Source organism: Aquarana catesbeiana, linkage group LG02 (genome assembly GCF_042186555.1).
Source record: "Aquarana catesbeiana isolate 2022-GZ linkage group LG02, ASM4218655v1, whole genome shotgun sequence".
Lineage (NCBI taxonomy): Eukaryota > Metazoa > Chordata > Amphibia > Anura > Ranidae > Aquarana > Aquarana catesbeiana.
In genome coordinates this window covers 777,461,475-777,488,964 of record NC_133325.1, presented here as the reverse complement: position 1 = coordinate 777,488,964, position 27,490 = coordinate 777,461,475, and the positions used below count along the sequence as shown (strand labels likewise).

Below are 27,490 nucleotides of genomic sequence, written 5' to 3'. Positions count from 1 at the left end.
GAATCGGAAACCCAGGGCTGATGGGTGGGTCCGTGTGTGTGTTACGCTGGGCGTGATGGCGTCATTCTGACGCGTTTCATCCAACAGGGATTTCTTCAGAGCAGAAACATATGAATAACGCCTCTATTTACATATCAATGCTGCTGGTCCGTCGCTATTTACATATCAATGCCGGTATTTACATGTAAACACAGGGTCTGCAGGTGAGTCATCTGTAAACAATAGGGCAGAGCTGGGCAGCATTAGCAACAGAACTTTACACTGAGATATCAGGACACAGCATGGGACTAAAACCTCAAGGCACAAGGAAATTTAAACTGGGTTAGTTGGCAAGTATGAGGCAGATGCTTTGGCCCCCCCCAACAATGACAGGGCCCAGGGCAGCTGCCCCTTTTGCCCTGCCTTAAAGACGGCCCTGCATTAATTCAAGTACTTACACTTAGCAGGGTGCTCAAGGATGGCTTCTTTAAACAGGTACCCTTGTAGTAGTAGTCTTCCAGGAGGGGTGCTGTGCTGGCGGAACAGTGACCGGATATCTGCCAATCCATATAGCTGGCTAAACGATGAAGGTCCTTCCTCATGTCAGGTAGCCTCCAGAGATATGTATGCAGGCAGGTGCAGTCTACTTTCTCTACTGTAGGTGGCAATCAACTGCAACGGCATTGCAGTTAGAAGGGAAGTCGAGAGGAACATGGTTCATCCATGGTTTCCTGGGTTACTAGGGGAGCTATCTGGTTAGATGCTGTCACCCCATGTGACTTTGGCAGCCATCTTGGGTGAGGGTTGGTGGACATTCTTTGTGCGGGTAGTGTAGTGACAGGTGACGGTCACCCATCTGTCAGGGACAGCATTAGTGGCAGAGAGAGGTTCCAGATGAGTAGGGAAAGAGCAGGGATACGCCATCCTTTTCAGAAGCCTCCCTGTTTGGCTTGGCCCAGCCAGGCCACGTTTCATGCCTCAAAACAGACGCTGTTGGTGCACCCAAGACCCTCTGTTACATCCTTCGTTGCAACATTCTGTGAGTGTGCCTGGTCAGGGGGTCTTCTGGGTAGTTATACTTTGGTGAACTTTAACACCAGTACAGTTCTGTTTCTGCAACTGGACCCTGTGTATTCACTGCCGCCGTACCACGCTGCATCTCCCACTTGCAGGACGGTCTATAAGCTATCCCTCCTCTTCTGCAACCATTGCCTAGACTAATACTACAATTTACTAACCAGTGGATGTCTGTCCCTGTCTATGTACTTGCCATACTGTGGGTGCACCAAAATGAGCCAATAGCGGTTATATATAGGCCCTCTTTGTCTAAGATGACCCCAAACCTCAGGAGAGCTCTGTGTCCAATTAGATAGAGGTTCCCCGTAAATGTTCACCTGGAGCCCAGTGAATGGGACAAATCAGTCCTTTGCAATTGTCGTCTAGCCCCAGAATTAACCAGTGATTGTATGATCTCTGTTTTTTCAATTTTGAAAGCTAACCAGGAAGGAAGTGAGCAATATGTGGTTCACCGCTTTACTAATAGCGCTGCCACCTGCCAGAGCAACTTTACCGGACTGCACAACATGCCACCCAGCTACATGGTGAATGCTCCAACATGTTGGATTCCCCCTCACTTGTGAGAATTAATCTTCTCAAATCAAGACAGAAAAAAATGACCAAAGGTTCTATAGCTGCCCCAAAATAGAAAAAAAAAAGTTTTGCCTGAAGTTTTGCTTTAATTCAGCAACAGTTCATTATATTTGGAGATCTAAACTAGTGGTTTTCAACCAATGGGCTGAGGCTCACTGCCGGGCCACAGCCCCCCCCCCCCCCAAGTTCTTCCTTGGCCTCTCATAGTGCCTCCCACCTCCCATAGTGCCCCCCACCAATCTTTCATTGTGGGCCACAGAGCCCCTAGACCCCATGAGAACCCTCAACCCCTCACAGTGCCCCCCAGCCTGCTGCAGAGCCTCCAGCTCTCTTTATGCCCCAAACCTCCAGCTAGCATTGGGCCACTCAATCTCCCATTGTTAGCCACAGAGGCCCCGGGCCCCCTGAGGACCCTTAACCTCCCACAGTGCCCCCCAGCCTGCTGCAGAGCCTCCAGCCCCCCCTATGACCCCAACCTCCAATAGTGTCTCAGTGCCTCCCAGCTGGCATTGGGCCACCCAATCTCCCATTGTTACCCACAGAGCCTCCAGACCCTTTGAGGATCCTTAACCCCCCACAGTGCTGCCCAGCCTCCCACAGTGCCCCCCAGCCCACTGCACAGCCTCCAGCTGTCCATAGTGCCTCCACCAGTGTCCCACAGTGCCCCACCAATCTTCCACAGTGCTTCCCAGCTCCTTCCAGGAACCTCAGCCACCAAGTCCGCCCTCTTCCCCCTCAGTGACTTCCAGTCCCATCCAGAGCCTTCTAGCATTTATTGTATAAGTATAAACATTATTCTCTACTGCTGGGGCATGGAAGGTTTTGAAAGAATTTACCGAGCCCTGGTTTTAAAAAAAAGTTGATAACCCTTGATCTAATCAACATTTCTATTAGGAAACTGAGAAATATTTCCATCATGGGGAGAAAGTTGGGCAGACAGGAAGCAGCGGCTTCCACCCAGCAACTTTCCATCTTGTTGGGGCATGCAAGTCACAGAACAACGAAGCAGCGTCTATTAACAAGTGATGAATGATAGTACAACACTGTATCTATCGCCACTCTGTCCCAGCTCGAACCTTGTCCTCTGCCGCTATGAATGGACCTTTTCACTCAGGAAACACAATCGTATTGTCTCTGCTGACCAGATGAATGCGTCCCACTGTGAAACAGAGAAATATGGGTAACAGCTGATTGGTTGGCACTTGAGTGCCATTCCAGAGCCAGTGCAAATTAATATATGAAACCATAAGGGCACTTCAGCCAAGGTCTAACTTATAGAGATTGTCAAACCAATGAAACATATGGAAACATACAGTAGATATCATGGTCCAGCAATCCATGTTATTTATATCGGGTGTCAGGAGCCCATCGATCACATGTTGCTAGTTCCCGTACTCACCTGCACCTCTGAGACCTCAAATTAGAGCAACATTGCATAGCCGAGGAAAGCTAACCTGTCCTGCCACACTGGTCCCCATGATCCTCCTCTCCTGTCCATCCAGGTGCTTGTATGTGGATCAACAAGGACCAGCATGGCAGAATAGGTAGATATGTCTTGCTGCCGCTTCCCTGCACTGTTCTGCATATTAGAGAGAGAAGGAAAGTATTTCTGATGAGGGTCACCTAGGAGATATAGTAGTGGTACTGCAGGGATATATTGGTGGCACTCGGAGGACATAATGCTGGGACTGGAGGGGGGGCATAATGGTGACACTGGGGAGACAGGGTTGCAATGGGGGACATAAGGGTGGCACTAAGGCGACATGATGATGACACTGGGGTGAGAGGGTGGCAATGGAGACAAAGCATTACTTCGGGACCAATGATGAGACCATAGCCACTTTAATTTGGCCATGTCCCATTTAAAATGTGCAACCTTCTCCATTGATCTTTGGTTTCTTCCATGTTTTTTTTTTCAAGTAGATCTCCATCTCTCTGGGGTTGCCCACCCCTAGTTTATATTGTAGCACCCCCCCTGACACCCTGGAGGCATGGTGGCACCTCCAGAGGCAGGCAGCGGGCCAGCATTTCACCCCACTTCATTACTAAATTAGGGAGAGAGAGAAGAGGATATTAGGTGCCAGTCACTTTTGTCTTTTTAAAGTTTTATTACAGAACAGTTAAGGAGGTGAATGTTAGGGATCCCAGATGAAAAGCAGATTTCTTACAGACCCTCCAGATCCAGATCCTTATCCAGCTTCACAGTGCCAGAACCTGTAATCTTGCCCAATGATACTGTAGACCAGGGGTCTCCAAACTTTCTAAACAAAGGGCCGGTTTACTGTCCTTCAGAATTGATGGGGGCCGGACTGTGGCCAGTGGGAGTAAAAGTGTCCCATCATTGGATTTAGTAATAGCACCCCATCCTTGGTGTCAGTGGAAGGAATAGTGCCCCATTCTTGGTGTCAGTTGTGAATGGAATAGTGCCCCAGAACACACAGAGGAAATCTGAATCCCCAGCTATTTGGGGGGTGTACCAGCAGGGGTCACTGAACACCAGGGGGGGGGTACAGCAGTACCAGTGTGTGGTCACTGGAGATGGGGATGGGGTACCAGCAAGGTGTGCACTCCAGCCCCTGTGTGCTCTTTCCCGGACCCTCTCGTCGGCTCTGCCAAGTTACCCCATCCTCTCTCCTGCTGGCTGCTGCTGGGGATCAGTCAGGACGGAGAGTGGGAAATGGGCCAGTAAATGTGTACCGATCACTGACTCTGTCCATTTCATAACTGTAGCATATAGTAAACTGCGTTTACTATGCTTCAGTTTATGAATGGGCAGGAAGCTCTGTACAGAGCTATTCCTGTCCATTCATTCTATGTAGCTGAGGCTGCAGAGAAGGCGATTGGGGGCTGTGTCCTCAGTCTTCCTCTTTATCTCAAAGGTGGAACATCATAGGTCTGTTTAGACCTCTGAAATGTCACCAAAGCCCCCCAACGGCGCTTCTAAAATATCACAAAGGTCTTACCTGTAATCGGGCCCTGGAGTTCCACCACCTGACTCGGAGGGAAGGGCCCCGGCTGGGGTTCAGAGGGGCCCTTAATGGTTTAAGCACCGGGGCCCTGAAGGTTCTAGTTACGCCACTGGTCCCTGCCCTCGAGGAACTTACAATTTAAGGTCCCTAACTCACATTCATACACATACTAGGGCCAATATAGACGGGAGCCAATTAACCTGCCAGCATGTCTTTGGAGTGTGGGAGGAAACCCACGCCAGTACTGGGCGAACATGCAAACTCCAGGCAGGTAGTGTTGTGGTTGGGCCTCCAACCAACGACCCCAGTGCTGCTAGGCAGAAGTGCTTTGGTTTAGCTTCAAAGTGGACCTATCATCAGATTTATCATCAGGGACCTATGATCAAGGACACAGATTTGTCACCATATTCTGGAAGTACTTTAACAAGGACCCTTATGAGAAGGTCACTAGGTCATTTTAAAAAACAAATGTAAAATTTAAAAACTTGAACAGTTAAAATTTTAATTTGAAGCTTATAAGAGATGTCAGTGGGTTTACATCTACTTTAATTTTTTTATTTTTTTTATTTATCCTAAACTTTATTTTAACCACCTAACTACTTCTCCATCCCACCTTGCTGAAAAACACTCCAGGGAAGAATAACAGACCGGTGCTCTTTATCCAAACCTGGGGCTGCTCCAGGGACAGCTTGGGAAGAGACAATTGTGCATCAGACCTGATTTGCGCACAGATGGTGCGGGTTTGGTAAAATGGAAATTTTTCTGCAGCTGAACAATAGTCAGAGTGTAAGAGAGGTGTCGGTCTGGGGCTGCCTGCTGGGAAGGAAGTGAATCATTATTTTTCTGTAAACAGCACGCTCTGTTTCTGTAATATATATCCATCACTGTAAACAGCAGAGGTATCCTTTGTACAGCAATGGAGACGCTTACTGTGTAATACCAACACCAGATCTATTGAGATTGTGTTACATTACAGCAATGCAGAGATTTATAGGAAGAGACTCTGAGATTACATTAATATAAACATTTCTGAGAATGCAAATGCACAATAAATATACAAATCTATATACGGTGCCTTGAAAAAGTATTCATACCCCTTGAAATTTTCCACATTTTGTCATGTTACAGACAGAAACGTAAATGTATTTTATTGGGATTTTATGTGATAGACCAACACAAAGTGATACATAATTGTGAAGTGGAAGGAAAATGATAAATGGTTTTCAGATATTTTACAAATAAATATGTGAAAAGTGTGGCCTGCAATTGTATTCAGCCACCCAAGTCAATACTTTGTAGAACCGCCTTTCCCTGCAATTACAGCTGCAAGACTTTTTGGGGATGTTTCTACCAGCTTTGCACATCGAGAGAGTGAATTTTTTCCCATTCTTCTTTGCAAAATAACTCAAGCTCTGTCAGATTGGATGGAGAACGTCTGTGAACAGCAATTTTCAAGTCTTGCCACAGATTCTCAACTGGATTTAGGTCTGGACTTTGACTGAGCCATTCTAACATGTGAATATGCTTTGATCTAAACCATTCCATTGTAGCTCTGGCTGTATGTTTAGGGTCGTTGTCCTGCTGGAAGGTGAACCTCCACCCCAGTCTCAAGTCTTTTGCAGACTCTAATGCCGCGTACACACGGTCGGACTTTTCGTCTACAAAAGTCCAACGGACGCTGACGGACTAAAGCTGGCTGGTAATCCGATCGTGTGTGGGCTTCTCCGGACTTTCAACTGACTTTTTTAGCCTCAAATCCGACGGACTTTAGATTTGAAACATGCTTCAAATCTTTACGTCGTAAGTACGACGGACCCCGAAATCCGCTCGTCTGTGTGCTAGTCCGACGGACAAAAACCCATGCTAGGGCAGCTATTGGCTACTGGCTATGAACTTCCTTATTTTAGTCCGGTGTACGTCATCACGTACGAATCCGTCGGACTTTTGTGTGGTCGTGTGTAGGCAAGTCCGTTCGTAAGAAAGTCTGCCGCAAGTCCGCTGAAGGTACGTCGGAAGTCTGTCGGACAGGCTGTCGGACTTTTGTAGACGAAAAGTCCGACCGTGTGTACGCGGCATAACATGTTTTCCTCTAAAATTGCCCTTTATTTGGTTCTGTCCATCTTCCCAAATCTGACCAGCTTCCCTGTCCCTGCTGAAAAAAAGCATCCCCCACAACATGATGCTGCCACCACCATATTTCACGGTGGGGATGGTGTGTTCAGGATGATGTGCAGTGTTTTCCGCCACACATAGCGTTTTACTTTTAGGTCAAAAAGTTCCGTTTTGGTCTCTGACCAAAGCACCTTCTTCCACATGTTTGGAAGGGGGCATCCATCTGTCCTTGGGCCTTGTGAGTATCGACATTGCTGGATCTTGAGGACCTTGTGCTCTAGCTACCCCTCTGGTGTCTAGTTATAGTCAGCTGTGGTTCTGTTAAAGGGGACATTGGCTGTTGTCCTGAAGAGCTCTGTCCAGCTACTGTATCACTTAAAGGGACTTTGCTCTACCAGCTCTACTACTACTACTTAAGCAACAGGAAGATTAAGTCCTCAGTGTACATAGTTCTTATTGTTGGAGTATACCACCACTTCCCTCATCTCTATCCAAGTTCTACAAAAATAAAAACAACAAAAACAACATCCCCTAGACTAGTCTTTGGAAAAACAGTGAATGAGCCTGTTATGTGCCTGGCTGCGGGGCTGAAGTTGGGAAGACCTGGACAAGTAATTCCTGTGGCTCCTACAGGAGTAACGGTACATTTAGACATGCTTTAACTGTATATGTTATGTTTGATATGTCTTTTTGTAAACAGTCTATAAAATTTTAGATTCCTTCAAGATTCATCTTAGATAGCGGTCTCCTATTGAGACCCTTGGCACTTTTTCATCACATTCCTTACGAATTCGAAAAAAATCTAACCAAGGTTTTAATTTCCATTCAACCTCTGCTAAATTCAAGGAGAGCTAAAGGATGCTGGGCAATGTGCTTGACCTTGGCCTTCTTCTATAAACTGACCTTCTATTGTCTAGGTTGCCACCACCCTAAGACAATAACCTGCAACCCTTTGCATTTTCAACACAGTAAATCTTACAGCTGATGCTCTTCATAATTGCATGATATTCCAGTTTCAGATATTACAAAGAATATCTCTTGTTTTCTCGAACACGGCTGGAGCGAGAAGTGGTTTAGTAATTGGCAAATAAAGAACAAGTGGGAGAGACAGGGAGAGACAGATGGAGCTATTCCGTTATCTTGATTTAAATTGGAGGAGAGTTGTGTCTGCCGAGTGGATGTGATACCAGGGGAACAAACAAGCATGAATAATACATGGGGCATCAAGGCAGAGGTCATTCTCATGAATAATTGAGGCCTTGTCTACAATCCTTCACAGGTCTTTATTGGGTTCCTTGTCTGGCTAGGGGAATTTGCATGGCTTAGGTAATTTGGTTTTCTGATGATTGCGGTACAACAGCAATGTGCCCCCAAGCAGCCCTCAGCACAAAATCGAAAGAAAATTAATAAAAAAAAGTAACATACCTTCAGAGAGCTGTTTGCCTCCTTTAAATATTCAAAGGACAAACTAATCTCTTGTTTCTTTTTTTGTCCATTGACCTGGGGCCAAGAATACTGGTCAAGGGAAGGTCTTGCTAACGCAAAGTGAAGAATGGACCTATTAGGACTCAGCCAAGGTCAGTGCTGTTGCTAAAGAAACAGGTTTGACTGTTACCTATAGACAAAGTGGCTGGAAGCCATTTTGTGAAGTGCAAACTTTTTCATGGGAAGCCTACTAGGTTTTCTCGAGTGGGTAGTGAGAAACAGAAATTCAGAGGTCATTCTCATAGATAATTGAGGCCTTGTCTACAATACTTCACAGGTTTTTATTGGGTTTCTTGTCCGGTTGGGGGAACTTGCATGGCTTAGGTAGCTTAGATGAAAGTGGTACAACAGCAACGTGCCTCTAAGCAGCCCTCAGCACAAAATTGAAAGAAAATGAATAAATAAAGAAACACAGCTTCGGAGAGCTGTTCCCTTTCTTAAATTTTTAAAGGACAAACTAATCTCTTGTATATTTTTTGCCCATTGACCTGGGGCCAAGGATAATGGTCAATAGAAAGTCTTGCCAGCGCAAACTGAAGAATGAACATTGGAAGACTCAGCTAGGGTCAGGCTGTTGCTAAGGCAACAGGTTCAATGGTTACCTGTCCACAAAATAGCCAGCAGGCATTTTGTAAAGTGCAACGTTATTCACGATAAGCCTACTAGATTTTCTAGGGCGGTAGGGAGAGCAGATATTCAGAGGTCATTCTCATGAGTAACTGAGGCCTTGTCTACAGTCGTTCACAGGTCTCTAATAGGTTCCTCAATGGACTTGGGGAACTTGTATCCTCCCTATTCAAAGGATATGGATGCTTGAACCTCCATATTTCCTGTTACAGGTTCAAGGAACGCAGTAGGCAAGGCTCGTTAAGTTCATTAAGTAGTAACACACCCTGCAACCATGGTATAACCCTACAAGTGGCTGTCTGTGTAAATGTTAGCGATTCTGTGAACGTTTTTAAAAGAGACACATCAGACTCAACACCTTTTTTGCCCAAACTCTACCCCAATTTGTCCTGTGTTCCAACATGTTAAATCAATTTATACAAGCAACAATTCTTCCAAGACCATATTTTGGGATACTTTGGAGCTATACTTCCAGCCATATAAGTGAAGGTCTAACTTTCAATTGACTAATTACAAATTACATTGTTTATAAAGTTTAGGTGGCTATTTGTGGACTTCAGTCATGGTAAGGGAAAAGCCTTTCAATTAACTCAGAACTGAATACCATCATTAAGGCCCAATTTATGCATATTTATGCAGCGAAGATGGTCAACCTGTTAAGGGAATGCCATATTCAACCCTAGACCCCAGCAGCTGCGACTGCTATAATCCCAGTTACTATGCTACTGCTGTCCACAGGTCAAGACCTTTGGTTGTCAATACAAAGCAGGTTATGTATTGTCCCATGACTAAACGGAAGGAGAATAAAGCCATGATGGTTCCTTCTTCTGCCCCTCGCCTCTTTCCCACAATCCCTGCTATTCTTAACATGGATCTTGTGATTCTCTAATATTAAACATTCAGTTCTGATGGACCCCAGCTATTTCGTCTCTCTCTATATTCCTCACATTTTGCCATGAGGACTGTTCAAGATAAAATCAGATTTGGCTTCGGAAAGCCAAGATATAATCATCACTATAGGAAGTGCCAGGATAGGTTTGTAAAGATCATGGTAATCTGAGCAAGATGTCTAAAAAGAGCTGCAAGGAAGAATGTTCCAAGAAAGAACTGTTTATGTAAAAGTAAGGAAGCTTTGGGAACATTAGAAAGGGCAAGAAATAGAAATGTTTGGCCAGCTATAAATCAAAGGGGAAATGCCATTCTTTTTCTGCTTCCGAATGGAAAATCAAACCTATTCCATTCTCAAATAGGAATATGTCTTATTGCTTATGACCAACAGGGTCCCTTCCATTTAAAACCATTTACTGAGTGAACAATGGTGGCATTAAGCAGATGCAAAGCTACTGGTGCTCACAACTTCTGGGCTTCCTTTGGTATCACACAACGCGCAATAGGAATAATAAAGAGCAGTTGACTTTCAGGCGCTGGACTTTCATTTTGCTAAACAAAGTTTAGGAGCTCCAGTTGGTGGAAGCTTCAGAGTGGCTTGGTAGCACCATTCAAGCGTCTGACAGGTCATCTGCTGAGCCTTTCAAGGGCAAGAAGGAATGTGTTTGAGACAGGTGTTGGAGCTCATCCTGAAGGTACTAATATGTATACATGCTTGGAGAAAGAAAAAGTCACTTTAATGCCCCGTACACACGATCAGACATTCCATGGATTTTTTCAGACGGATGTTGGCTCAAACTTGTCTTGCATACACACGGTCACACAAATCTTGTCGGAAATTCCGAACGTCAAGAACGCGGTGATGTATAACACGTACGATGAGCCGAGAAAAAGGAAGTTCAATAGCCAGCGCGGCTCTTCTGCTTGATTCCGAGCATGCGTGGAACTTTGTGCGTCGGAATTGTGTACACACGATCGGAATTTCCAGAAAAAATCCAGATCTCAAATTTTGTGTGACAGAAATTCTGATGAAAAATGTCCGATGGAGCCTAAACACGGTCGGAATTTCCGACAACAAGCTCCCATCGAACATTTTTCGTTGGAAAATCTGACCGTGTGTACAAGGCATTACTCTTTTGTTGTGAAACAAGGTTTTTTTTTTCCATTTTTCACATCCATAATAAGAAGCTCACTATGGAGTTGAAAAGTAACCAAAGACCCCATGTAAAAATACTGTATATTTTCTGAAAACACTGAATATTTGGAATTCATTTTTTTTTGTAGGCATTGCAATTTTTTTGCAAGCAATGATCAAACCACATTTTCATAAAATAGAGAAATATAGGGACTACCATTGCTAAAGCGAATCTATTGCTAGGCTATGAACAATTAAGTATTCACATATTCTTAACAAGCAGTGAGTGAGCTTTATAACAAGCACTCACTGACCTGTAAAGCCTCTGGTACTGTAGAGAAATTCATTATCAAATTTCACAGCTCAAATACCAAGACTTCTAATTAGCCCCTGGATTGGTTTTACAGGCGGCGGTGCCTCTCCGGGATATCCCATCCCGATGACAAGCCCGGAATGAAAGCTGTTGATTCCACCAGCTTACCAAAGAGATCAGGGAGGACCAGAAGGTCCCCCATGTTCTCTGTGGTACAGGAAGACGGGAGCTACGTCACCTCCGGTTTTCCTGGATGTAAACAGCGGCATTCTTAAGGTGGTAAAGCATCTGAACACACCAATCTTGGTGTGATCAGATGCTTTTAGGGCAGAGGAGACATCTGGGGTCTAATAGACCCGAGATATCTCCATAAAGAGTACCTGTCACTGCCTATTGCTGTCACAAGGGATGATTACATTCCCTGTAACAGCATTAATAGTGATTAAAAAAAAAAGTTAAAGTATAACTAAAGGCAAAACTTTTTTAGTTTTGGATAGAGGGGAGATGGATTAGAAAACTTGTCAGGTTTTATTGCTGTCTGTATCCCTAAAAGGGAGACTTACCTTCTCTATTTGTCCAGTTTACCATGTTCATTGAAAGTGAAAATAAAAGTAAATTCTATATTTTAGGTTGTCCCCAGAAAAGTAATAGAGGGAAATCTTCCAATGGGGACACTAGTTCTGGTGACCTGGGGTCCCCGAGAGATTCCCTTAATTTGTAGAGATTTCCTTTCACTTCCTTTTTGGCTATTAGACAGGAAGTAAAGGGAGATCTCCCCAAAGATAGTAAAAATAAACCTTACTCTATCCAAAATGAAAAAAAAAAAAAGTTTTGCCTATAGTTCTACTTTAAAGAAATAGTGTAAAAAATAAAGAAATAAAATAATAAGATTACATTTTTTTTTTTAAAGCGCCCCCACCCCACTGTGCTTGTGCACTTACGCATTGGTCCCACGCGCATACGTAAACAGGCAATACCACACATGTGAGGTATTGCCGCAATTGTCAGAGCACCAGACCTCCTCTGTAACTCTCAACTGGTAACAAGTAAAGGCTTTTAAATTGTCGCCTATGGTGACGTAGTTTGTCGCCATTCCATGAGCGTGCGCGATTTGAAAGCGTGCCATGTTGGGTATCTATTTACTCGGCATATAAATAAGTGGAGGGATGTGGCCTAATCAAAACATACAGTACTAATCACAATAACCATAAATATAAAGTCCATAATTTAGAAGTCAATAGTATATAGATGATTGTAGGCAGCACCAAGTGCAGCACCCTTATGCCCCGTACACACGGTCGGACATTGATCGGACATTCTGACAACAAAATCCTAGGATTTTTTCCGACGGATGTTGGCTCAAACTTGTCTTGCATACACACGGTCACACAAAGTTGTCGGAAAATCCGATCATTCTGAACGCGGTGACATAAAACACGTACGTCGGGACTATAAACGGGGCAAAATTTTATAGCCTGCTCTCAAACTTTGTGTGTCGGAAAATCCAATGGAAAAAGCCCGATGTAGCCCACACACAGTCGGAATTTCCGACAACACGCTCCGATCGGACATTTTCTGTCGGAAAATCCGACCGTGTGTACGGGGCATTAGAGTGAAACAGGCAGCTCTGTAAGTATTAAAGGAAAGCACAGAGAGACGGCAGACTAAGTGCAGCAAATGCCCTTTGTCTTGCTTTTAATAAACTGGAGTATTATTAATGCTTGTTAAAAAAACCAAAGCGCCAAAGAAAACGAAATACTAATATAAATGTAGTGATATCAAATTGATTGGCAGCTGCAGTGGAAAAAATTTTGCAATGCAAAACAATACCAGAATAGAATGTAAGAACCGCGCTATGTGCCACAGGTATTAAATATACATAAACAACATTAGATTATGGCGACCTGAAATCAAGGTCGCTAAAAAGTCCCATAAAAAGTGCTCGTTCAAACTTCAAAGACTTAAACTATAAAATGTTACAAGTCCCAAATAAAGTGCTCGTGCTCAAGGAATGAATACAAATTTCTGTGCTTGATAAGTGCTCAAAGAAGGTGAAAACTCACCCCTCAAAATGGACCAGCTATTGCTAGTTTGGTCAAACACGCATGTGGGGCTGCCCCTGTGGATCCTCTTTAGACTGGCGTTGTCTGGGATAAGTATTCCTCATGTGGATAGATATGACAGAAAAAAACTCATTGCGCAATACCATTTAAAAAATGTATTTCAGATAAAAAGACATAATAATTAAACTCACATGTAGGGGTGCCTAAAAGCCTGGCACCCGGCGTGAATAGCAGGTAGGTTCCCAGGCAATCTGCCCATAGGCAATAATACACCGCTGCCGCAGTTTGCTGTTCGATTTCCGGGACCGAAAGTGTGCCTTGATAACGCGGATCAACCTCGACGCGTTTCAGCTTATCAAATGGGCCGTCTTCAGGAAGTTGTCATTATTAATGCTGCACTTAGTCTGGTGCTCTGTGCTCTCCATCTATTTACTCAGCATAACACTATCTTTTATATTTTACTCAAAAATTGGTTATTATATTGTGTTTGTCTGCATTAAAATTCATTAAAGTGTATTTTTTCCAAAAAGATTTGCGTTCGGAAAACCACCGCGCAAATATCATGTGACATAAAAAAAGCCCAAAACCCACCATTTTATTCTCTAGGGCCTCTGCTAAAAGAAATATATAATGTTTCGGGGTTCCAAGTAATTTTCTTATAAGATCTTATAGAATGGGGAAGGGGGGGAGTATTCAGCTCTGCACTGAGCGGTATCATTGGATCCAAAGTTATAAGCTGTAGCGGACCACTGAGCTGTACGTATGTGTGGTGATTTAAATATTTCCATAATTTGAAATATCCTTGAGTGCGACAGGTAATTACAGGTTAGCCATCCTTACAGTCCATGCCGCAGTGAGCAAGTTAAACTCTTCCTACACTTCTGTCGTGTCGGATTTGGACTAATTATGAGGATGAGTCTGAACTAATCAGATTACTACTGCACCACTGCCGTTAATCTGCAGAAAGCTGCTGAAAGACATAAGCAATCAGATCTGCGCTTGCGGGATTACAGAGGGAGTTGCAGATGATCAAAAGCTTTATTAAAGACTGCTCATAACTATCTTCGAGGGTTGCTTCCACACAGACACGTTTAGGAGGCTTTCAGCATAAAGAGATAATAAAACACTGATATCCAAAGTTGCCCACTTTTATAAAGATCTTTTATTGGTCCATTGCAGGAATTATGCAAATAAGCAGTCTGAGCCTTTTTTTTTTTTTTTGCTTCCTTCCACCAACTTTATATTGTAGAGCAGGGGTAGGCAACCTTCGAGAGATGGAGATGTACTTGAACAACAATGATGAAGTCAAAGATCGGTTCCTGTTTCCGTTAGCAAGTCGCCGTGGATGTGATACTTTGACACCTTTTACCGTATATCCTCGAGTATAAGTCGAGTTTTTCATTTTTTTGTGCTGAAAGTGCCCCCCTCGACTTATACTGGAGTCAAGCACTTTTCTGCAGCAAAAAATTTCATTTTCTGAACCGACTTTGGAGTTCCTAGCACTAAGTGGCCCCGAGATACGGGGCCCCAAAATCGGTTCGGAAAATGTAATTCTCTGCTGCAGAAAAGTGCTTGACATTTTCTGAACCGAGGTTGGGGCCCCGTATCTCAGGGCCACTTAGTGCTAGGAATCCCAAATTTGGTGTGCAAACCCGGTGGTACTGGTACCATAACATATCCAAAGATGGAGTTACTAGCACCAAGTGGCCCCGAGATACGGGGCCCCAAATCCGGTTCGGAAAATGTAATTCTCTGCTATAGAAAAGTGCTTGACATTTTCTGAACCGATTTTTGAGGCCCTGTATCTTGGGGCCACTTGGTGCTAGAAACCCCAGCTTTGGAAATTTTATGGTGCTAGTTCCACTGGGTTTGCACACCAAATTTGGGGTTCTTAGCACTAAGTGGCCCAAAGATACGGGGCCCCAAATTTGGTCAACTGTGTCCATCTGCAGCAATGTCATTTTGGGACCCTTTGGGTTCAGAGACCCCAAATTTTGGCTGCAGCTAGGGGGCATCTAGGAACACTTAACTACCTAGTTTGAAGTTCGGGGGACCTATGGCTGCAAATGGGCACAGTGAGGATGCAAATGGGCATTGTTGACCCTCTTTTCCACTTACAGTAGCTGTGCATTTCTCACCCTCGTCTTATACTCGGGTCAATAAGTTTTTCCCATTTTTTTGTGGTAAATTAGGGCCTCGACTTATACTCGGAACGACTTATACTTGAGTATATACGGTACTATTTTAATTTTTTATTGTCAGGGAAGGACCTATCCAATTTAGAAACCTACAGTCAGTGAAGGTGAACCAGAAGACAACCTGGAGTGGTATTTTAAATCCGCATTTAAAATTTGGCTGGAGTTCTACTTTTCTATTGGTACCATGGTGAATTAATCTGCAGACCATGTTGGCACTATGTCAATTAATAAAATATATGAAATGAAAGTTGTGATAGACCCTTTCACAGTTCTCAATGGGTTCCATTCAGTCCAACAACTCAACAGAAAACTTAATTTCAAAACTTGAAAAAGATGCATAGATCTGTTATCTTATCAGACAGTTGATGTAGCAGTTTATATTCCATTATGATGGTCTCATTGTTAAGCCAGACCCTAGCTCTGAGAGCGGAGTGGCCGCTTAACTGAGCTGGAATCTAATTATTATTAAACAGAGCACAACGGCACTGAATGGAAATCTGGGAACGTGTCTACAGATGACTGCTTCTCACCACTGACCTCTAATTCCAGGGAGAACACCAGATGATTTCTACATTCATCTTCAGCACCTTACTATCTCACTCGCGGAATCCTTATTTTGATGCTGACTTTTAAATGGCCCTGAAACTGAGCCTGAAGGCAGAGTGTTCACTGGTTCAGCACCAACATCTCTCGCTCCCTTACCCCTCCCTTACCCCTCTCTCTCCCATTCTCCCTTTCTCCCTCCCCCTTTTGTGGGTTATCCTCCCGACTTTCACCCCCCCCCCCCCCCCCCCCGCCATTCTCTATCCTCAATAGGTATATATCCGTTGCGGCTTTGAAGTGGTTTACCGAGGGTTATGGCTGAAGTTATCAGCCATAACCCCAGTATTTTTTTTTTTAGCTGGAGATTCTCTTTCTCACAAAAGCGATCCGAATGGCTGATTAGCCACTGGATCGCTTTTAGAAGCACCGGGAAAGCTAGTCCCCTTGTTTTTACCGCCGAGCCCGGGAAACAATCTGACACTTTGCGCAGCTGGCTATAGAGGTGAAGAGAGACCAAATCATCTCTGATCACCTCTATGATTTAGGACAGTGGTTTCCAAACTGCAGCCCAGGGGGCCGGATGTGGCCCTTTGCTTGCCCTTATCTGGCCCTTGGGCCACTATTCCACCAACTGACACCAATGATGGGGCACCATTCCCCCTGCTAACCCAATCAATGGGTCATTATTCTTCCCATTAATATCAACAATAGGGCACTATTCCTCCCATTAGAACCAATGATGGAGCACTAATGCCGGGGCAATATCTACTCCCATTGGCCACGAGTATGGCCCCCCTAAAGCCTGCAGGACACTAAACTGACTGACCCTTTGCTTAGAAAGTTTGGAGACCCCTGATCTAGGAGGACCGGAGCGACGTTATGATGTTACTTCCGGTCTAGGGCAAAGTAAACATTTTTTTTTAAAAAGCTTAAAATCAATGTTTTTTTAAAAAAAAATTTACTTTCAAAGGTAGAGGAGAGATTTGGGGTCTTATAGACCCCAGATCTCTTCATAAGGCTACTTTCACAATGAGGCACTTTTCAGGTTTTTTAGCGCTAAAAATAGCACCTGTAAAGTGCCTCTCAAGCGCCTCTCAAGCCACCCCAGTGTGAAAGTCCAAGTGCTTTCACACTGGGACGGTGCTCTTGCAGGACAGGAAAAAAAGTCCTGCAAACAGCATCTTGGGGGCGGTGCGGGAGCAGTGTATACAACGCTTCCAAACCGCCCCTGCGATTGAAATGAATGGGCAGCAAATCGCCTGCAAATCACTTCAGCAGCGGTGCCCTGCTATCGTCCAAAAAGCACCACTATAACAGCGGTAAAGCGACACTAAAACTAGCGCCGCTTTAACGCTAACGCGGCCCACGCCCCAGTGTGAAAGGGGTCTAAAGAGGACCTGTCATCCCTTATTTCTATTACAAGGGATATTTACATTCCTTGTAATAGGAATAAAAGTGATAAAAAAAAATGAAAGGGGCAGTGTAAAAAAAAAAAAAAATAAGAAAAAAAAAAGTAAGTTGCACACGCATATGTAAATGGTGTTCGCACCACACATGTGAGGTATCACCACGCATTATAACAAGAGCAATAATTCTAGTGCTAGACCTCCTCTGCAACAGGGAACCTGTAGAAAATTTTAAAGGGTCGCCTATGGAGATTTTTAAGTGCCGTGGTTTGTCGATATTCCATGAGCGTGCGCAATTATAAAGCGCGACATGTTAGGAATCTATCTACTCGGTGTAACATCATCTTTTATATTTTACCACAAAAAATGGGTTATATAGTGTGTTTTTTTGCATTAAAATTAATTCCCGCCGGCAGAATGACGGTCGGGCGGTGGTTCAGCTATCCTGACTGGGCGTCATATGACGCCCTGCAGGATAACAGCCGCTGCGCGCCCATGGGGGCGCGCGTCGCGGTGATCGGTGGTGCGGTGTGTCACTCTGACACATCGCTACACCGATCTACACGTGATCAGCAGTGTCCAATCACAGCTGATCACGATGTAAACAGGAAGAGCCAATGATCGGCTTTTCCTCACTCGCGTCTGACAGACGCGAGTAGAGGAGAGCCGATCGGTGGCTCTCCTGACAGGGGGGGTCTGTGCTGATTGTTTATCAGCGCAGCCCCCCTCAGATGCCCACACTGGACCACCAGGGAAGCCCCCAGGACTACCAGGGAAGCCCCCAGCATGTGGATGGCCAGGTACATCCCCCATGGCAATCTACATGTGAAAAAATATGCCCAAAATATGCCAATCAGTGCCCACAAATGGGCACTGACTGGCACCTCTGTGGCACATTACAAAACAGGGATGCCCAGCAATGCCACCCATCAGTGTCATCAGTGCCACCCATCAGTGTCCATCAGTGCCACCTATCAGTGCCACCCATAAGTACCCATCAGTGCCGCCTATGAGTGTCCATCAGTGCCGCCTACGAGTGCCCCTAAGTGCCTCATACCAGTGCCACCTATCAGTGCCCATCAGTGCCGCCTATCAGTGCCCATCATCAGTGCCCGTCAGTGCCACCTCATAGGTGCCACCTCATCGTTGCCCATCAGTGCCACCTTATCAGTGCCCGTCAGTGCAGCCATATCAGTGCACGTCATTGAAGAAGAAAATGTACTTATTTACAAAAAATGTAACAGAAACAAAGAAAAACTGTTTTTTTTTTTCAAAATTTTCGGCCTTTTTTTATTTGTTGCGCAAAAAATAAAAATTGCAGAGGTGATCAAATACCACCAAAAGAGAGCTCTATTTGTGGGAACAAAATGCTAAAAAATTTGTTTGGGTACAGTGTAGCATGACCGCGCAATTGTCATTCAAATTGCGACAGCGCTGACAGCTGAAAATTGCCTGGTCATGAAGGTGTCTAAGTGCCTGGTATTGAAGTGGTTAAAGTGTATTTTTTCCCAAAAAATTGCATTTGAAAAACCGCTGTGCAAATACAGTGTGTTTCTTTCTTCCCTTCTCTCTATTACTCCTGCTCTACCCCCCGCTCCCCCTTTCTTCCTTCTGCTCTCTCCCTCTCTCTCGTCTCCCTTATTTATTCTCTCTCTTTGACTCTATTGCTCCTGGTCTCTCCTCCTATCTCCTGCTCCCCCTCTGCTCCTCTCTCAGGGATGGGACAAGGTCATCTAGAGCTCAGGGCGAACATGCCCCCCCCCCAACATGAATGAGCATTATGTGTCACAAAAATCCCCCCACAAATACACTGAGCAACAATCTGCAAGCTTACCCCCTAAGCATAAATCCCCCCTCCTCCTAGTACAAATCTTCCCCCCTGTTAAAATCCCCCCTCAGCACAATCTTTGCCCCCTCCCCCCATATCCCATATGCCCCCCCCCCCACAAAAAAAATGTACTCCTCCTAGCACAAATCCTCTACCCTAAAATTTCTCCTCCTAGTACACATCTTCTCCCCCCACTTCAAATGCACCCCTCCCTGCACAAATTCCCCCCACATCCCCCCTCCTAGCAGGAATCACCATTTTTAGCACCCCCCTCCAAATGTCCCCAACTAGAACAATATGTACCCCCTGCCGTCCCTTAAATTCCCCTTTCCAGCACAAATCTCCTTGGTACCTTAGTGCCCAGGGCATCCTCCCCTCCTGCCCATTCCTTGTCTTGGTCCTGCTCCCGCTTTGTTTTTCCTGTTTTTTTTCCTCCCCTTCTCTCTATTCCTCCTCTTCCTCCCTTCCCTTCTTTTCCTTCTGCTCTCCCACTTTTACTTTCTCCTGCTCTCCCTCTCCTCTTTGTCTTCCTCCTGCTTCTCTCTTTCTCCCCCCCCCTCTTTTCTTTTTCTACTGCTGTCTCTCTCTCCGCCCTTCTTTTTCTTCCTCCTGCTCCCTGCTTTCTCCTCTTTCTTTCTCTTTCTCTTCCTCCTGCTCCTCTCTTTCTCCCCCCCTTTTTTCTTTCTCCTCCTGTCTCTCTCTCTCTCCCCCTTTCTTTCTCTTTCTCCCACTCTCTTCCAGCCTCTGTCTCTTTCCCTCTCCCTCTCTTTCCTGCTGTCTTTCCCCCCTCTCTCTCCCTCCTGCTCTCTATCCCTTTTTCACATCCTCGTGTTCTCTCTTTTCCACCTGCCCCCCCCCCCTTCTCTCTCTATCAGTCTCTTACCCTCTCCCCCACCCCTCTCCATCGGTCTCTTACCCCCCCGCCCACTGTCTCTCTCTCTCTGCCCCCCCCCCCCTCCTTCTCTACTTCTTCTTCCTTCCCGGACGCCGTGGCGTGCGTGCTTAAGCCGAGCTGCTTGGGAGGTCTCTAACTGCTTGCGTCCACGAGTTCTAGCCTACCCTGTGCTATGTGGATCGGGTGTGCAACTTCTTCTTCCTTCCCACCCCACTCCTATATCTCCAATACCCCCTCTATCCTACTCCCACCTCTCTTAGCTGTAACATAGTTACATAGTAGGTGAGGTTGAAAAAAGACAAAAGTCCATCAAGTCCAACCTATGTGTGTGATTATATGTCAGTATTACATTGTATACCCCTGTATGTTGTGGTCGTTCAGGTGCTTATCTAATAGTTTTTTGAAACTATCGATGCTCCCCGCTGAGACCACCGCCTGTGGAAGGGAATTCCACATCCTTGCCGCTCTTACAGTAGTTTAAGGTTAAACCTCTTTTCTTCTAATTTAAATGAGTGGGCACGTGTCTTGTTAAACTCCCTACCGCTAAAATGTTTTATCCCTATTGTGGAGTCACCAGTACGGTATTTGTAAATTGAAATCATATCCCCTCTCAAGCGTCTCTTCTCCAGAGAGAATAAGTTCAGTGCTCGCAACCTTTCCTCATAACTAATATCCTCCAGACCCTTTATTAGCTTTGTTGCCCTTCTTTTACTCGCTCCATTTCCAGTACATCCTTCCTGAGGACTGGTGCCCAGAACTGGACAGCATACTCCAGGTGCGGCCGGACCAGAGTCTTGTAGAGCGGGAGAATTATCGTTTTATCTCTGGAGTTGATCCCCCTTTTAATGCATGCCAATATTCTGTTTGCTTTATTAGCAGCAGCTTGGCATTGCATGCCATTGCTGAGCCCATCATCTACTAGGACCCCCAGGTCCTTTTCCATCCTAGATTCCCCCAGAGGTTCTCCCCCAGTGTATAGATTGCATTCATATTTTTGCCTCACAAATGCATTATTTTACATTTTTCTACATTAGACCTCATTTGCCATGTAGTTGCCCACCCCATTAATTTGTTCAGATCTTTTTGCAAGATTTCCACATCCTGCGGAGAAGTTATTGCCCTGCTTAGCTTAGTATCGTCCGCAAATACAGAGATTGAACTGTTTATCCCATCCTCCAGATCGTTTATGAATAAATTAAATAGGATTGGTCCCAGCACAGAACCCTGGGGAACCCCACTACCCACCCCTGACCATTCTGAGTACTGCCCATTTATCACCACCCTCTGAACTTGCCCTTGTAGCCAGTTTTCAATCCATGTACTCACCCTATGGTCCATGCCAATGGACCTTATTTTGTACAGTAAACGTTTATGGGGAACCGTGTCAAATGCTTTCGCAAAACCCAGATACACCACATCTACGGGCCTTCCTTTATCTAGCTGGCAACTCACCTCCTCATAGAAGGTTAGTAGATTGGTTTGGCAAGAACGATTCTTCATGAATCCATGCTGATTACTGCTAATGATACCGTTCTCATTACTAAAATCTTGTATATAGTCCCTTATCATCCCCTCCAAGAGTTTACATACTGTTGATGTTAGGCTAACTGGTCTGTAATTCCCAGGGATGTATTTTGGGCTGTTTTTAAATATTGGTGCTACATTGGCTTTTCTCCAATCAGCTGGTACCATTCCAGTCAGTAGACTATCTGCAAAAATTAGGAAAAACGGTCTGGCAATTACTTGACTGAGTTCCCTAAGTACCCTCAGATGCAAACCATCCGGTCCCAGTGATTTATTAATGTTAGGTTTCCCAAGTCTAATTCTATCCTCTGTTAGCCATGGAGGTGCTTCCTGTGTTGTGTCATGAGGATAAACACTGCAGTTTTGGTTACTGAAGCCCCCCGATTCCCTCGTGAAGACTGAGGAGAAGAATAAATTCAATACCTTCGCCATCTCCCCATCCTTTGTAACCAGATGTCCTTCCTCATTCTTTATGGGGCCAATATGGTCTGTCCTCCCTTTTTTACTGTTTACATACTTAAAGAATTTCTTGGAATTTTTTTTTCTCTCCTCCGCTATGTGTCTTTCGTGTTTTCTCTTAGCCGCCCTGATTGCACCCTTACATTTCTTGTTGCATTCTTTATAAAGTCTGAATGCTGATGACACGTCGTTTTGCACATGCTTTCCTTATTCCATAAAAGATAAAGCTTTTTTTTCTGTTTAGTCAATTAAATATGAAATTTTGCCTGTGAATATCTCATATTTACCCTTTTCACCCAGCAGGTGGAGCGCTTGCGTTTTTTCGAGTTCTTTATGTACTTAGATTTTTCTGCTGTACAACTATTTAGCAGTGTTAATTTTGACCTTAAATTTCAATTTAGTTTTAGTTATAGACATTTGACTGAAATGCCATTTTAGTTTTAGTTGTATTTTAGTCATCTGAATTGTTTTAATTGTAGTTGTATTTAGGTCAACTAAAATTTCCAGTACATTTTAGTCGACTAAAATCATTTTAGTCGACTAACATGTAATAGGTTTAGTGAATTTGTAATGCATTATTTGGGCATTTCTCTAGAATTTCTAAACTCATTATATAATCGTGGAGTAACAAAAGAATAATAATGTGTTATTATTTATGGTATTGAGGTTTGAAAAAAACTACACAGACACAGATTTAGCCGTTATATGATGTCTTTATAAGTAAAACGTCCCACCTTCACATTTTTGTTCCATTTTCGTTCATTGACGAAAATTGGAATTGATTTTCGTCATAGTTTTCGCCAATTGACAAATATACGGAGTAATTTTCGTTTCGTTTTCATCACTGGAAAAATGCCGCTGACGAAAATTATGATGAAAATATTTTCGTCAATGAAATTAACACTCCTATTTAAATACAAACAGATGTATGATTCATAGGAGGGACCACCCACCAATTCACATCTCCAGTTCACACAACTCAAGCTTGGGGAAACAGTTACAGAGAAACTGTCCTAAATTGAGCAGCTGCTGCCGGGCCGTCTTATTAGAAAGTCCAGAATGTTCAGCAAACACAGTCTCATGGGAGCACCTTAAAACTTAGTTTCTAAAATTAGGCATTTATACAAATAAAGTGTCAAAAGATCAAAGTATAGAGTCAAAAATGGTCAATTTTGCATGTTTTTTTGGCCATTTCTTGTATAGAAAACACGGTTTCTATCAAAAACGGGTGATATTAGGAATCAAAGCTATTCAACTACAATGCCAATAATTGTGAGCTCATTTAAATATATGATTGCTAACCCTCGGGATCTTTCTTTTCCATCCAGGTAAAGAGATGACCTGGCACGGAAAGTCTCAACAGCATGCTGAGGAGACGAAACCTTCTCACTACACTGCTCATCGTCCTACCATGGGCCCTACTCCTAACACTGTGGCATCAGCACCCCACCAGCCGCTACCTCACCCTGCTAAGAAGTAAGGAACCCAACAAATACAATTCCATATACAATAGTATGCAAGAACTGAGGGAGGATGACTGAAAGAGAAGGGGAAAGAGAGAGGAAGTGAGAGGGAGAAAGAGCGAGAAGAAAGGGAGGAGGAGAAAAGGTGAAAAGAGAGGAAAAGTGTGTGATGGTGGTGAGAGAGAGAAGGGGAGAAAGAGGAAGGGGAAAAAATGGAAAAGAGAGAGATGGTATATACACTATATTGCCAAAAGTATTGGGACACCTGCCTCTACACGCGCATGAACTTTAATGGCATCCCAGTCTTAGTCCGTAGGGTTCAATATTGGGTTGGCCCACCCTTTGCAGCTATAACAGCTTCAACTCTTCTGGGAAGGCCGTCCACAAGGTTTAGGAGTGTGTCTATGGGAATGCTTGACATGTGTGTGGAAAGACAGGCATCCCAATACTTTTGGTAATATAGTGTACATGGACGTTGTAGCATTGGTCAGAAGATTGGAGTGCCACAATGAAATGTTGAAATCCAAACAGGAGGTTTTATTTCAAATTTGTAGCAAACTTAATAGTAATAGTAATAATAATAGTAATTCACTGGGCCTCATTCCACCCCCTTAATCAGGGCTTAAGAAAACGACTGTTATGGGAATCGAGCTGTAGGTAAAATCAGGATAATTGTACATTTAAAAAAATCTCTCCTTCAGCAGAAGGATTTCAATGCTTGGATTTCAAAGCAGTACTATATTTCAGTGGGGCGCTCCAATCATTTGATCCAACCATTATACTTACTTCCCAAGGATTTTCGTGGAGGTCCCTCCATGTGTGAAAGCAGCCCATACATCACCTAGATGCCCTATCAGGATAATACTAGTGGAGTTTTTTTTGTATCACCAATCATAGGTACCAGCTAACATCCACCTAGGGTTCCAGCGCCATCAAAATCCCTATCTTAAGTATTGTAGCATTGATAGCAGTGAAGAAAGTACCATTACAATAAAAAGTGCCAATTCTTTGGTCACCTAACATTAAATATGGTTATGTGGTTTTTTACATCATGCCTTTCTTTATTATGCTATAGACCAGGGGTCTCCAAACTTTCTAAACAAAGGGCCACATTACTGTTCTTCAGGCTTGGGGGGGGAGGGGGCAAACTGTGGCCTGTAGAAGTGGCCTGTGGAGTAGAAAATGCCCTGGTGTCAATGGGAGTAAACAGTGCCCAATTCTTGATATCAGTGGGAAGAATAGTGCCCCATCAATGGTATCAGGGGGAGGAATAGTGTCCCATTGTTGGTAACGGGGGGGGGGGGAATAGTGCCCCATCGATGGTATCAGGGGGAGGAATAGTGTCCCATTGTTGGTGTCAGTGGGAGGAATTAGCATCCCATTGTTGGTGTCAGTGGGAGGAATTAGCATCTCATTGTTGGTGTCAGTGGGAGGAATAGTGCCCCATTGATGGTGTTAGATGGAGCAACAGTGCCCCAAGGGTTGGATAAAGGCAAGCAAAGGTCCACATCTGACCCTGGGCCACAGCTTGGAGACCACTGTTATAGACTAAAGAATACAATTTGTTTCTTGTTCTTTTTTTAGTCAGCTAAATATGATATTTAGTCTTCACAGCCCAAAGATGCATCAGCAGTGACTTGTTTCTTATCAGATGGTTCAGTCCAAAGTTTTTAATTAGACAAATTATGTAATAAGTGTTAATCTGTAATATAGATACACTATATTGTCAAAAGTGTTGGGACGCCTGCCTTTACAGGCAAATGAACTTTAATGGCATCCCAGTCTTAGTCCGTAGAGTTTAATATTGAGTTGGCCCACCCTTTGCAACTATAACAGCTTCAACTCCTCTGTGAAGGCTGTCCACAAGGTTTAGGAGTGTGTCTATGGGAATGTTTGACCATTCTTCCAATAGCACATTTGTGAGGCCAGGCACTGATGTGGATGAGAAGGCCTGGCTCGCAGTCTCTGCTCTAATTCATCCCAGAAAAATCTTTTATTTATCATGTGTTCAGATCTAAACAGCAACAATACAATCTTGCAAGTAGGATAGCAACAGTTTTGAGCATCCCCACACTTTTTTCAACATCAATATTTGTTTGAAATATATATATATATACCATGTTTCCCTGAAAATATGACCTACCCCAATAATAAGACCTAGTACTATTTTCCCCGAAAATAAGCCCTAGTTCGATGCGGCGTCGCTTGGCGCTCAGCTGATCTCCTCTTCTCTCAGCAGGGAATCTCGGCCCCCCCTCCCAGCATTGCTCAGAGGGGGGAAGACAGCTTGGGGCGGGCCATGGAAGCACCAAGCAGGGCTCAGCTGATCTCCTCTTCTCTTGGGAGTCAGCGGGGGATCTCGGCCTCCCTCTGCACTAACCGTAGCCATGGAAGACGGCTCAGAAGGGCCATTGAAGTGGGTGTCAGCGGGGGATCTCGGTCCCCCTCCCTCTGCAGTGCTCAGAGCGGTGGAAGACAGCTCAGGCAGGCTATAGAAGAAGGTATTTGCACTGTTGCATTGCAGAGCTTTTGCATTATGTGATCCTGTTATGGAGGGGATTCTGTCATTTTGCAACCACTGGGAAGAGAGCACATTGCATGGCAAGCCCTACCCCGAAAATAAGCCCTAGTGTGTTTTTGGCTGACAAAATTAATATAAGACCCTTGCTTATTTTCGGGGAAACATGGTATATATACAGTATATATTGGAGTTCTTCTTTAAGCTGTTCGATATGCCACTAGATAAAAGGAAAAAAGAGGACAGAAACAGAGGGATAAAAAAAAATTTAGAGGAGAAGAGAGATGAGGAAAGGAGAGAAAAAGAGGGATGAAAAATAGGGAGAGATGGGAAAAGGAAGGGTGATTTTTGGTTTAGAGAATTATCTAATTATTACCATTAATATACTGTAATTATTAGTCATTAGTTCAGGTGAACAATAACTTCTTCTTAGTTTCTAGAACATACAGCAGGTACTGTAACTTTCTTGAAACAGTCCTGGGTTTTTTCTGTTACTGAAGCTTACAGGACATGACTTCAGGTAAAAATGATATGTCCAAAGCAAACTATATCTGAGGCAAATGTGTGACATTTCTGTAGCCTGCAGGAATTGTCGCTGTTCTAAGTTTTCTTTAAAACTTGCAGTATGAAATGTTGACAGTAAGGCTGCTTTCACACTGAAGGCGCCGTTAGCGCTAAAGCTCATTTCAGCTGCGCTTTAGCTCCACTTTTTGGCCGCTATCAGGGCGCTTTTAACTTTAAAAAAGGGTTAAAAACTCCCAATTTTCTGCGCTTTCAAAGCGTTTTTAAGGCATTCATTCCAATGGGCAGGGAATTTTGGGAGCGCTAAATACAACGCAGTTTTCAGGCGCTTTGCAGAGACTATTTCTATTGCTAAAGTGCCTGAAAACCGCCCCAGTATGAAAGGGGTCTTAGACCAGCTTCACGCTGGGGTGGTTTTCAGGTGCTTTAGCGCTGGAAATAGCCTCTGCTAAGCACCTGAAAACTGCCTCCCATTCATTCCAGGGTGTCTTTTGACACTGGGGCGGTGCACTTGCTGGACGTTCCGAAAAGTCCTGCAAGCAGTATCTTTGAGGTGGGTTGGGAGCACTGTATTCAGCGCTCTCAAAACGCCCTGCTCATTCGAATGAATGGGCAGCGCTTTCAAAGGTCAGTGGAAGGGGTCCTCTTACATTGGTGGTCAATAGAAGAGGTCCTCTTACATCGGTGGTCATTGTAAGAGATCAGTGAAAAAAGCTCCTGTTACTTTGGAGGTCAGTGGAAGGGGTACTCTTACATTGGAGATCAATGGAAGAGTTTCTCTTACATCAGAGGTCTGTGAAAAAATGTCCTCTTACATTGGAAGTCAATGGAAGAAGCCCTCTTACATCGGAGGTCGGTTGAAGAGGTCATCTTCCATTGGAGGTTAGTGGAAGAGGTCATTTTGCATTGGATG

At 44.2% G+C, this 27,490-nt stretch overlaps 1 protein-coding gene across 1 annotated transcript in view; it reads left to right on the top strand.

Moving 5' to 3' along the window:
• LOC141129381 (galactosylgalactosylxylosylprotein 3-beta-glucuronosyltransferase 1-like) overlaps positions 1–27,490 on the top strand; it is a 219,434-nt gene that overhangs the window by 128,021 nt on the left and 63,923 nt on the right. The window contains exon 2 of the mRNA XM_073617389.1: positions 23,403–23,550. Coding sequence (XP_073473490.1) covers positions 23,439–23,550 — 112 coding nt within the window. The 5' untranslated portion in view covers positions 23,403–23,438. The remainder of the gene's footprint in view (positions 1–23,402; positions 23,551–27,490) is intronic.